The following is a 12,694-nucleotide window of genomic DNA, read 5'->3' on the forward strand; positions in this document are numbered from 1 at the left end:
GTGTCATTATTTTATTATTGTGACTGACGAATAAATTGAATAAAAATATTGTTTAACAAGAGGTGTTCCGGGCGGATTGCCAGAACACCTTAAGGAGTACTTTGCACTTACCTGATCACCGATGCTGATAATCAAATTCGTCAAAGTCAGCGGCAACAGAAATATAATGATTTGTTTATAAGTTATTGATGTCGTCATGATGATCGTTTACAAAGGCAAGTCTGCAAAAACGGAAAATGGAAATAAATGATTTTAAAAATTCACAGGTTTTGTTTGTGTTGTGAGAGTCAGAGTAATGGCTTACTGTACCTCCTAGAACTATGAGGTGCGTTCTGATTAACTAATAGTTCTAGGAGCAGCTAGTAAGCCACCGTCAGAAGACTTTCATTAAAAAAAAAATAAACTCTCTGAAATCACTGAAATGAAACTTTAATGTAAGTAAACAATCATAATGAACTTGATGGTGTAATCTGGTTCCAACTGGAACTCAATTGGTACAGGGAAATAGACATAATGACAACACAACACACATGAGCATACAATAGTATTTTACATGTATACCAAAATGTCAAATATGAGATGTTACTTTTGGTAAGTGAAAAAGTGGTGGCAGGACAATGAAAACCCCTATACATAGATTGACCTTTCTATTGCAGGGTCACAGCCCAAGTATTTGCCAATCGGGGTTGGATTTAACTATTTATGGAAAGCTTTATACATGCGAAAACAAAAACAGTTGGTCACAGTTTGAAATAAACATCACAAAGCTATTTTCAAAAATTGTGTCGAATTTGATGGAAACAAAGCAAACAATTATGCCCACGGGGAGATAATTTACTAAAATAGCACCCTGCACTAGTGACGTCACTTTTGCTTAAAAAAAAAATTTGCTCTGAAATCACTGAAATGAAAGTAAACATGATGAACTTTTTTTTTTTTTAAATGGTCAGCCAACACCTTTTTACATTAAAGATGACCAGCTGTTTTTTTTTTTTCTAAATTTATATTGTTCAGCTGAGATCGTTAATTTTTAAAGGAGGCAGCCACCAAAAATAAAGCAGGCTGGCACTCTAAACACATTTTATTTTTATTTTTTTGGGGGGGAAGGGTCATCTGATCTAGCAGTTTCTGCATTCTATATTTGAGCACAGAGCTTCAATTCCTGATCCCAATTGATCATATAAATGAATAATCTATATATAATGGATTACATTCATACATATGCAGCTGTTTTGTATGATGTCCATGGTCAATCTATGGTCAATCTGGCACCAGCAGATTCACGACAATCAATATACCAAGATTCCCTTCCAACACAACACCCCTCCAGCTATGAAATGGAAAAGCCCTCCGCCGCCCTCGGGTAAACAACTCCTTATAAGGGAATGCTGTGCGCGTCGCGCGTATCGCGTGATGTGGCACAACTGTTTCAGCTGTTCGTTGCTCTCGACCAATAGGAATGAAGAAACTGTCTTATAAGAACAGGTGCAAGGTCGCGTGTCACGCCCATGATCTAACATTGGAAAAGTTTCCGTATGGCGCCACCACTTTTTCATTCGATAGGCCTATAAAATAATATCCTCCCCTTACCAGTTTTCACGCTATTATGCCTTTTTCTTAGAATTGGGAAAAAAATAATGATGCCTTATATCAACCGATGCCCTAATTACCTTCTTTTGTTAATATGAAGTATGCAAACATTTATTAAAACTTGATGGACGTTGAAATGTTCACACTACACACCGATCTTCGATGACTTCAACTGGCCCCATTTGTTTTGAGTTTTTCCTGTTTTCAAGAAAGCATAGTTTCCCGGTGAAGCCATACATGGAAGAAACATCTACAGTGACTACAAGTGTTCTTTGAGACTCTGTGTATTACTCTATAGCCAGCAGTTGTCTTTGTTTTAGTCAAAATATTTTTTAATGAAATTTTCAAATTACCATGGTAATTTGCAAAAAATAACAAAAATAAATAATTTAAAAAAAAAGTGTGAATAATCATTGGCTTTCAAATCTGATTTTTTTTCCCCCTTTTTGTTCTCTTAAAATGTATAATAAAGCGTATAAATAAACAGTGATAATTGAATCAACAAGCTGATCGTTTAAATTTTAATATTAATAATAATATTGATCGGAGGGTTAAAAAAAAAATCTCCAAAAATATTAGAAAATGATATATAAGGCACATGGCTTCTTTAAGCCTCTGTACTTTTTTTTCCAGAATGCTCAGCAAAGAATTCTGTCACATGGTTTGATCATCATGATTTGTGAATTGAAATAGTGTTTGATGGAACTTTTTCGGTGGGCAAATATTTTTATATGGCCTCAACATTATGACATATTTTTGTACCTTGTAGAAATGCCTAAAATACCAAACTTTTTGCATTTACAAGTGCAAATATCCAGTGGAGCCTTACGTGTTTCTAAGTTTTGGTCAAGGGAGAGGAGACTCTTTGCTTGGCAAATAGAACCACACAATTTTTATCTAGGGACTGTTTACATCGCGCACAGAGAGGTAAAAGATTTGCCACGATTTTAGGGACACCTCGAAAACAGGACCTCCTACGATAGTATCTAATTTACCTCAATCAATGGGATATCCCTTTTTCTAAAAATGAGTGAAAAAGTGGTAGCGCCATACGGAAAGTTATCCCTAACACTTTTTACCGGTCATAAACAAAGGTTTATACATACACACCCACGTGACGCGCACTCCACCAACCAATAGGATTAGCGAAACTGTCTGAGGAGGTATTTATGAATTAGTGTTTAGAATAGGATAGATTGTGTCTGTTTTTTTCAGTCCCTCTGACTTTTTCTACAGGCTCTCTGACAGACTAACTGACTATACTAGGCACTGCTGAAAAACAGACCCAATCCAAGTACAGAGGAAAAAATCCATGCAAGGATCCGGTAGAGGTATCGAACCTGGGTCCACTGCACACACAGAGGACAGCCTGATGCCGGAGGGGACAAAAACCACTGCTGACTGACCAGATGATGACCAGGTGAGCTGGTGAGGGATTAATTATCAACTTACATTCCCAATGACTTCACTTCGATTCAACCAGATTAACCCGTCATGATACTCTCTCCATGCATGGAGGTAGAATTAGTACCTCCGTGCTCCATGGAGGTAGCTCTCATAGCTCTATCTCATATAAATCAGCTGTTTAGTTTACTCAACAACAAGGCTCACACTTCACATGCACAGGACATGCATGCAGAGGCCGTGTCCCCCATCACGCACGAGATCTCACCCCCGAAATTGGCCCGAGCTAGATAAATATGGGAGATGACACTGGAGGGCGCTGTATACATGCTGCAAGTCCGATCAATAGTGAACGTCGAACATTCTGAAGGCTAAAGTTCTCTCCATTTTTTATGCATTTTCAGGGTAAGTCATTGTCACTGAGTGAACTGAAGAATATAAATTAACTGTTTTATGCTTTTTAAGAAAGTTTTATAATTACTTGATACGGGTTCTTATCCACGCATGTCATGTGGTTATCGATGTAAACAATAAAATTTGTCAACAATGAAAAAAAGTACAAGTTTAGCATTTACTTAGGCATTTAGTCATGTTGTTATTTGAAGTTGGTTGCCATGGCAAAACCTAACGTTGGTGCGATAATTAGAGCTGTTGTTTGGTCATATCATGGAGGAAGAAATATATTTCCCACGACCATGAGGACTGACTTGTGTTGCACAATTTTACAATAAAATATTCACTCAATGTGCATGTTTCTTGTTTGAGCATACTGTCAGTTTTATTATTTAATATTAATTTATTATCCATCAACAATGATCTGCTGATTCTGACAAATTCTCTTGCTTTTTTGTTCAAAAACTAATTCCTAAAAAAATTAACAATATTAATTATATTATAATAAATAGTGGCTTCTTACATAGCACTCCAGTCCGTCACGCAGTGATGCTGAGTGACGGCGCTTCAACATTATTACCCCTGGGGCCAATTTCACAAAGATCTAGGATTGATCATAACTGCAAATCAAGATAGTTGCTAAGTAAAGTGTGATGTCATTGTAACCAATACAAATCTCATATGGTGATACTGAAAATTTGTCTTACGATGAATTTTATTGCTTTGTGAAATCGGCCCCTGGTCACCTTAAATCATTCCTAAAAGAAACATGAAAAAATAATTGAATCTATTATAAAATCAATGATATTTATTATTGACAAGCACTTTCACGATTGTTTTATATCAGCCATTTTTTTCAAGGGCAAGATTTGTTTATTTTAGAAGAAGTAAAAAAACCCACAATCACTTTAAAAACTATAAAATTTAAAGACATTATAGTGAAATTAGTTTGAAAACATAATCGTAAAATTTAATTATTTAATTAATATTACATTATTTATTTATTTATAGGGACCTGCTCATCATGCAGAAGTTTTCACTCAAACGCTAAACTGTTTGTATTAAAATCATCTTACACTCAGTCTTACTTGGACCTATAGACACAGTAACTGGGGGGCTGTACTCCTTTTTTCAAAGTTTTGTCATTATCGGTTAAATCTAGTTTGACCGATAATGACAAAATTTCAAGAAAAAGGAGTACTGGGGGCTCATTCCAAAACTGCTAGACTACAACAAAATCACAAATTTGTCGTCTTTGTAGAAGAAAAGTTTCCATGAAATCGGAGCTGTTTTGAATGCATGTTTTTTGTTTTTTAGACTGGATGATTTAAAATAATAACTACTTGTACCAATTAATTTTAGTTAACAGGGCTGTGCTGTGCTGAACACACTTAGAATGGACTTCCCTGCTGTAAATATAGCAGCTCTCGCTGATTTACTCAAGGCTTCAGAAGAAGGAAGTGATGATGAAGACAAGGTAAACACCAAAACTTCAGTTTTTGGTTTTTTTATTATTAAAGTTTCATACCGAAAAAGAAAAAAAAAATGATATTGACAAGATTTTGTCCACTCTCTGGAAACCCACATGGGGCACTGGCTCACATAGGAAAAGATGTTTCTCCCTCATAGGCCCTTTTCAAAATAATAATAATAACAGATTCTTATATAGCGCATTTCACAACAACCGTCTCAATGCGCTTTACTTCGGCTTTGGATCTGGCTTCAGGCTCCATTCTCTCGTCTGAGCACATTCGCAAAGCACGCGCAATTGTCAAAACAACCGCGGTGCCAAGCTAAATGTATCCAGAGCTGAATCTGTAGCTGAAACCAAGGTTTCAAAAAGGGCCATAGACTTGCTGAAACAGGACACCCGGCTTGGCCAGTGCTGAGGAGCTACGGTAAAGACTTGCATGCTAGGCCCCAATTTTGATACGCCTGAGCTTTAAGAAAAAACAGGTGTGTGCGTTTCATGTACAATATTAATCTTAGAGCCATTATTCTCATTGTGCTTCATTTAAATGGTCTTCCTCTCTTACGTCCTCTTCCTCAATTGATAGACTGTAAGCACAGCAGCAAGACTAGGCCCAGGAGCAATCGGACCGGCTGCTGGCGTCCAGGCTAAACAGAAAGGTAAGTCACCTTTGCTTCTTCACAAAGACTTCACCAAATGTTGCTACAGGCCTTGAGTTTTGTTCTTGAAAGCGCACAGCAATTTTCCTCTGGTAAGGGGCACTTCTATGACAGAGGAAAATTTAAATGCGTATTGGAACTTTGCACTGAGCAAAACAGCAAAAGCACAGTGCACCACAGCAAGTGATGTGGGTTCCGTTGGTTATTCCCAGGCCTAATCAACACCATACAAAGTTCTGACACATTTCTGCATTTTTAACCCTATACAACATTGCATGTCTGTGTGACAGAAATTTGCATTTTTTTCTGCTAGATTACAGAAAAACTCCAACAAAGATTTTTGTAGTTTCGCCACAAACTCCCTTTTCACCAGTGGTGTTATTCTTGCCCTTTCTTTAATAGAGCTCTCCCGTAGTAACATTTATTTGGAAAACATTTTTGGTAAAAATTTAACTGAGATAAATTTTGCTTGTACATTTCTCCTTGGCAGAAGCAGAGACAAAGAAGACACAGTCTAAGGATATTTGGGATGCAGATGAAGTTCCTGAGGGTTCTCAGTATGATGATGTGGACGACCCTAGACCACAGCCCGAGTAAGATGACATTGACTTTATTCTTAAAGGGTGGCTGCAGTGTTTTTTTATTCATTTGAACGATTAAACATGACTTTCTTGAACCTGAAATATATTTTTATAATATTTATTAAATGCGCAAGTATTTTTAAAATGGTTTTCAAGAGATTAGGGGAACCTACCCCGCCCCTTAAAGGGAGCCTTCATTTGCATAAGCGTGACGTCATGTCGGTAACCCAAGCCGTCGGGCCCCCTGGCTGTGTGCATATAGAGACGTGTGCACTGTGTGGCCTGGTACCTAGGCGGGTGTAGTTAGGGACCAGACTCTTTTTGCCGACGATAGGTTTGAATTCCCGACGTGACGTCGATGGTAGGGGGGCCGTAACAATCCACAAAAGGGGGGGCATGACTTATTCGCTAATTACGCAAGTCAGATATGTCGGGGAAAAAACAAAACACATTTTATTGATGTTCAATACATATATCAGAAATAAATGACAGCAAAATTAACTGTTTTATTTGAATTCACTGCAGCATCCCTTTAAGTGTTGTTTGAAGCTTTGCATAGTGTGGATAAATAGGAAGAAACTATAAATAAATAGTAAACTTGCGGGTACAACCATCTGTAAATCTCTTTTGTTGAAGCTCCTCTTGGCTCTGAAAAGAGCTGGTGTTGTCTCAAGTATTCGGGCGGGAAGGCTTTGTGAGTTGGCTTCTAGCCTGATGTGAGTTTATTCTTATCGGCCCCTTGCATGATGCGCAGCGCACTTACATGCACCTGTCCTGTACCCCATGTGTGGTCTCAACGTCTCAATGCTTTTAAAGGAACATGTTGCCTTGGATCGGGCGAGTTGGTCTTTGAAAAGCGTTTGTAACAGTTTGTTGTAAAATGCATATGGTTAGAAAGGTGTTGTAAAAGTAGAATACAATGATCTTCACAAATTTGCCTCGAAATTGCATGGGTTTCGTTTTACTTTGCAAACTAACATGGTCGGCCATTTATGGTAGTCAAAAATTTGACTCCCATAAATGGCCAACCGTCGATGGTAAGAGGAAAACCACGCAATTTCAAGGCATATTTGTGTGAATCATTGTATTCTACTTTTAAAACCTCTTTCTAACCATGCATTTTATAACAAACGGTTACAAACGCTTTTTAAAGACCAACTCGTCCGATCCAAAGCAACATGTTCCTTTAACAGAATACTCTGCTTGGAGCACTGCAGCAAGAGCTGGGCCCAATTTCATAGAGCTGCTTAGCACAAAAATTTGCTTAGCATGATATTTCTTCCTTGATAAAAACAGGTTTACCAACCAAATTTCCATGCGATTTTCAGGAAAAGCAGACAAAAGCTGAATACCAGTAACAAGCACTATGCAACAAATGGAAATTTGGCTGGTAATCCTGTTTTTATCTGGGAAGAAATTTCATGCTTAGCAAATTTTTGTGCTTAGCAGCGCTATGAAATTGGGCCCAGAGGAGCAGAGAATACTGTTCTAAACATTGAGACCACGAATTCCGAGTCCACACAGGCTCTTTTCAGAGCCAACACTCCTACCAAAAAAGTTGTACTCGTGGTTGTACCCACAAGATCAGAGTTTCTTGTGAAAGATAATTTCTGATTTTTCCAGATATATTAGTGATTATTTATGGGCTTTATAAAGTGTTGTCTTCTTTGATTTAGATATGATATCATCATGAAGCAAGCGGTCACGACGGAGGATATGTATTTACAGCTAGGCAACAAGACACCCAGCACTGTATGCTGTGAGGATATGGTGGTGAGTTTGGGATGACAATCAAAACTTCCATAACACACGATCCATTAAGCACCCTCAATGTGGGAGCAGTGTAGCACAAATCTACCAAAAATTAATTCCAGCATTTGGGGTATTGGCGGGCATCATTGGGTTGATCTATTACAATAGTTAGTAATAATACTTGGTTCTTATTAATAATAATAATAATAATAATATTCATATTTTATATAGCGCTTTCTACACCATGTCTCAAAGCGCTTCCAACATTATTACCCTGATCACTGGGCCATTTCATTCCTTTAACTATCTCAGCTCCCAAATGTGTAGCGCACTACGCTAAACCAACCACAAGAACCATCTCTGCCCTCACAGGTACCCATTTACCCCTGGGTGGAGAGAAGCAATTATAGTTAAGTGTCTTGCTCAGGGACACAAGTGTCACGACTGGGTTTCGAACCCCCACTCAGCTGAAAAGAAACACCAGAGCTTGAGTTTGGTGCTCTTATCTGCTCAGCCACGACACCCCATTAAGTACACATGTATCCTAGTCTAGATCAAAGCACTTAACAACATTATTATCCCTGTTCACCCGGCACACTTTATGACCATTCCTCAAACTTTCTCAATGTTATAAATGTCTTGAAATAAAATGAAATAAAATTAACTCCATGGGTAGCATACAACCCCCCAAGCTTGGTAAATTAGCGCTAAGGGTCAAATCCAACACAATACTGTCTTAGACCTCTCTCAAATGTGGGCATCCCACTCAACAGTCCTTTTCAGTTGTTCTCGGCAAGAAAAACTATAGAAATGTGGACACCGGTCCTTTTCCATTGTTTTCTGCTACGAGAACAAAATAAAAGGACCGGTGAGTGAGTTGTCTCAAAGGTCTCCTATTACAGAACAATAAATCTGAATAAATATTAATTTATTCATTTATTACTCCTGTCCTCCAATTACTAAGCATAATCGGTGACTATTTCTGCTTTTGATTACAACAGATAAAGATCAACTTACCAGATACCAAGTTGGCCGACGTCGATTTGGATGTTACAGACAAGTTCTTGGACTGTAGGACACCTAAATAGTAAGTACACAAGAAAACATCCTTAGTCAGATTATCAACCCCTGGTAATGTGATCCACACAGCAACCCTGACCTACTTGTTGTGCGGAGGTATAGTGGTCAGCGCCACTTGGCATGTGGACAGTCAAAGTTAATGTGGTGATGTTAAACCTAGACATTTTGTTTTCCTTCTCTTGAATGAAGAAAAAAAGAGGAATCAAATCAAATCAAATCAGTCACATTTGTTTCCATACAAACACAACATACAATACAAACAATAGGATTTTACAAGACTGAAAACTGAATGCTTATGGAAGCAGTGGAAAATCTTTGAATTCCATTACAAGGAAAGAAGGGATAAAATAAAGTAATATAGGAATAAAGTATGAATGGCTTAAGTTTCTACTGAGATACAATTAATTCTATTCCTCAAAGACTTTTGCGATGGAGCACTGTCTTTAGTACAAGGCAAATAATGACAATAATTATTTGCAATGGATTTTCACAAAAGAGGTTTTGTTATTGATAGAGTCAAACCTTTCCGTAAACAGGAAGAGGTGACCGGGGTTTATTAGGTCAGGGGTATGGTCCAATTGGTGTAGATATACAGCAGCCCATCCTAGCTACTCTGGTTGAGGCACTAGGATCACAAGCTGGGAACAAAGTTCTCCAGCTTGTGCTACTGACACCAATAGAGGGCTCCTTTCATAAATCTCATGCAGAGCTGTGTATTGAGAGAGTTGCGACATGGAGGGACCAGTTTTCTTTGGTCACGTGGTTGCTGGACGCCATTTTGTCTCCAAATGCAGCACAACCCAACGATCAGACAAGTCTGGCACCCCATGTTCGCCCATGCGTTTCTTGGGGAACAAAATGGCTTCTAATCGCAAATTGTCATAACTCTCACAATATACGGCTCTGACCTCATGCTACTCTGTCTTTGCCCATCACAGTAAACTTGGCCTTCACCTCCCGCACCCTGTCGATGGGAAGAATGGTAAAGCCCAGTGGATCTCGGACAAAGAGATGCTAGTTGTGACTTGCAAGATGGTGAGAGAGTATGACTTCCTTCACTCGTGACCAACCCAGAGATCTTATTGACTATCCTCGGCCAGTTTACGACAAGAATGGTACCTCTCTCATTGGATCAAATGACAAATAAGACAATGCCCGAGACATCACTGCAGTAGGGTGCCATCATGTAGATGTCAAAAGGAGGTTCCTTATTGGCCCATTCTGTGCACCACACTTGCATAGCTGTGTTTCCTCGTCGTTTGACCTCCAAGATGGCAGTTGGATGACATCAATGCAAAAGGGTCAATCAGAAACTATTATTGTGTTCTGCAAGATTGTTCAATAGGTAGTGTGACCTCCCTACATGTGTTACCAACTATAGGTGACTGGGTGCTGTTTACTTGTTCAACATTTAACATGGATTGTTAAAATGCAATCGTTTGTAGGACTGTGTGTTAGAAAAAAGGGGGGACATGTTTTCCAAGGTTTTTTTTATGCCTGGGTGATTTTAATAACAATAATAATTACATTTATATAGCACTTTATACTAAAAATAAGTTTCTAAGCGCTTCACAAAAAAACACATATAAAGATAAGTAAGCAAACAGGAAAATTAAAGCTAGAAATATACAATAATAATACAAAAGGTACACCAAATATACAATATAACAGGCTATTTAGAAGAAACCAATATCATTAGACTAAGAGAAACAATTGTTGAAATCTCATTGACGTGCTTGAACATCAGACGTGGCAACTGAGTCAAACTCACTATTTTGGGAGTCAAACGAGTAAGTGTGTCAACACTGTGTCACCTAGAAATTGTTCTACAACGTTAAACACAGGGATATTGACTCCCAAAATGGCACAACCAAGATTATTGTGTTGACGGTCTCAGCTGAATTTGGTCAATAAGCAATAATGCGATACATTTTTATGGCCATCTTGTACCAAATAAGTTGCCTCACTGTTCATCACCGCATCTTATTTGGTTTTGCTCATTTGGAAAGTATTTTTAGTTTTTAATGTTTAATTCAGCACTGTAAATATCAGAATTGTTGTGTTAATGAAAAGTAAAGTTAGGGGCCTATATATTAATAACAGATCATTCCTTCCTTTCACTGAATCCGTCCATTTTGTGAATATTTTCCAAATCAAGTTTTGTATGCAATAAAACCAGAAAATATTCTTAATATAAAAAAAGAGTGTCAAGTATACTTTTTTTTACAATAAGCTGTTTTATATTTAACAATTTATTTAGGGTTGTCAGTAATGCATAAAAATACTTAATTTTTGATAAAAGGTCCCTCATAACTTCTCTTGCAGCCTTGTTTGGTTAAATCAAGCAAGACATTTTTATGGGGGTGGGGGAAAAGACAGTGTGGTATTTTTATATATTTCAGCCAATGGAGGTCCATGACTCAACCATTCATTTGTGCCTTTTTCCGATCTCACATTTGGGGCAGCAGAGGGAGTAAGCAAGGGTTGAGTGGGGTCCTCTTGCCCCACCTGGCAACGCCTCTAGCGGCATGTTGGCTGCGATGATAACATTGCGCAATAAGGCTTCAGGCCGTATGCTTCAGTTTTGAAAGGGCAAGGGCACCAAGGCATTTTCTCCTTGGTAAAGGTCACCCTATGAGGAAATTGTTAATTTCTACTGGAGCATTTCACGGGCACCAAGGCAATGACCAGGGGGCACTGAGGCAATCGCCTTCGTTGTCTTCGTGAAGTATCAGGCCTGGGACTTTACATTATTATGGACTTAATCACAGCCAAAGTCATCGATTCGGACACAATATTGCATCATTTTTTTAAGGCAGCAAAACAAGCTGGCTAACCACTTGTCCTAGCGGCCTTACACTTTTGTATTATACCAGTCTGTATGTGTGTATAGCATGCACAGAGGAAGAGTCCTATACATGGGGCTAGCTAACCACAGACCTACAGAAAAATGTACACACCACTGTACTTTTAATCGGTCAAAAAACTGGGTCCATAAAAGATAAGACCAATCCCATCAGGTTCCTCCTTTTGTGGTTGTAAATGCTGGTATCATTCTTAATCAGGGTATATATTACCACTAAACACAAATACAAATACTGAGTTGAGTAAACAGTGCTGGTTAACTGTACACTGTTTGTGTTTATCAATAAGATTAATAGGGTTGTCATTATCTGGGGAGGAGGGTTGTAAAAGTTGGCTTGAGAGTACAGAGGGGGTGAAAATGATTAAGCATCTCTCACCTGTGCCCATTTTCATAAAGCTGTTTAGCAGAGAATTCTGCTGAGCAAATGTCTTGGCTAAGCAGGAATTAACCAGGGTGGCAGCTGCAGCAATAGTAACTGATAATCTGGCTGGTTACCTAGCTAAGCAAAAGGTTTGTTTGTGTGCTTACACGCACTTTCTTGGCAAAGCAAGAATTTACCAGGGTGGCAGTTGCAGCAATAGTCACTGATAATCTGGCTGGTTACCTATTTTTGCTAAGCAAAGGTTTGTTTTTGCTTGGCAAGTTTGTGTGCTTATAGGCACTTTCTTGGCTAATTTACCAGGGTGGCAGTTGCATCAAAAGTAACTGTATAGTATTCTGGCTGGTTTACCTATTTTTGCTAAGCAAAAGTTTGTTTGTGCTTGACAAGTGTGTGTGCTAACAGGCACTTTCTTGGCTAAGCAATAATTTACCAGTGTGGCAGCTGCAGCAACAGTAACTGTATAGTATTCTGTCTGGTTTACCTTTTTTTTGCTAAGCAAAAGTTTGTGGGAGCTTG

General features: G+C 38.5%; 2 protein-coding genes across 5 annotated transcripts in view; one reads left to right on the forward strand and one right to left on the reverse strand.

The window, feature by feature from the left end:
- Positions 1-8,916, reverse strand: part of LOC117293657 (progressive ankylosis protein homolog) — a 27,839-nt gene extending 18,923 nt beyond the window's left edge. For 3 of the 4 annotated variants that reach the window (XR_004519451.1, XR_004519452.1, XM_033776046.1), the window contains exons 1-2: positions 3,043-3,260; positions 112-221 (exon numbers count right to left, since the gene is read on the reverse strand). Coding sequence is in view for 2 of the 4 variants with exons in the window: in XM_033776046.1 (XP_033631937.1) it covers positions 112-198 (87 nt within the window). In the remaining 2 variants the exon portion in view is untranslated. Of the gene's footprint in view, positions 1-111; positions 222-3,042; positions 3,261-8,867 lie in introns of those variants that run through there. The other variant, XM_033776047.1, reaches the window with a different exon arrangement.
- LOC117293658 (protein PIH1D3-like) lies at positions 3,331-11,105 on the forward strand. The gene is made up of 7 exons (XM_033776048.1): positions 3,331-3,399; positions 4,750-4,864; positions 5,445-5,517; positions 6,008-6,110; positions 7,775-7,871; positions 8,852-8,937; positions 9,869-11,105. Exons 2-7 carry the CDS (start codon positions 4,784-4,786, stop codon positions 9,993-9,995), a joined length of 567 nt encoding a protein of 188 aa, XP_033631939.1. The 5' UTR covers positions 3,331-3,399; positions 4,750-4,783; the 3' UTR covers positions 9,996-11,105.
- The last annotated feature ends 1,589 nt before the right edge of the window (positions 11,106-12,694 follow it).

The sequence above is a fragment of the Asterias rubens genome, chromosome 8 (genome assembly GCF_902459465.1).
Source record: "Asterias rubens chromosome 8, eAstRub1.3, whole genome shotgun sequence".
In the NCBI taxonomy this organism is placed as follows: domain Eukaryota; kingdom Metazoa; phylum Echinodermata; class Asteroidea; order Forcipulatida; family Asteriidae; genus Asterias; species Asterias rubens.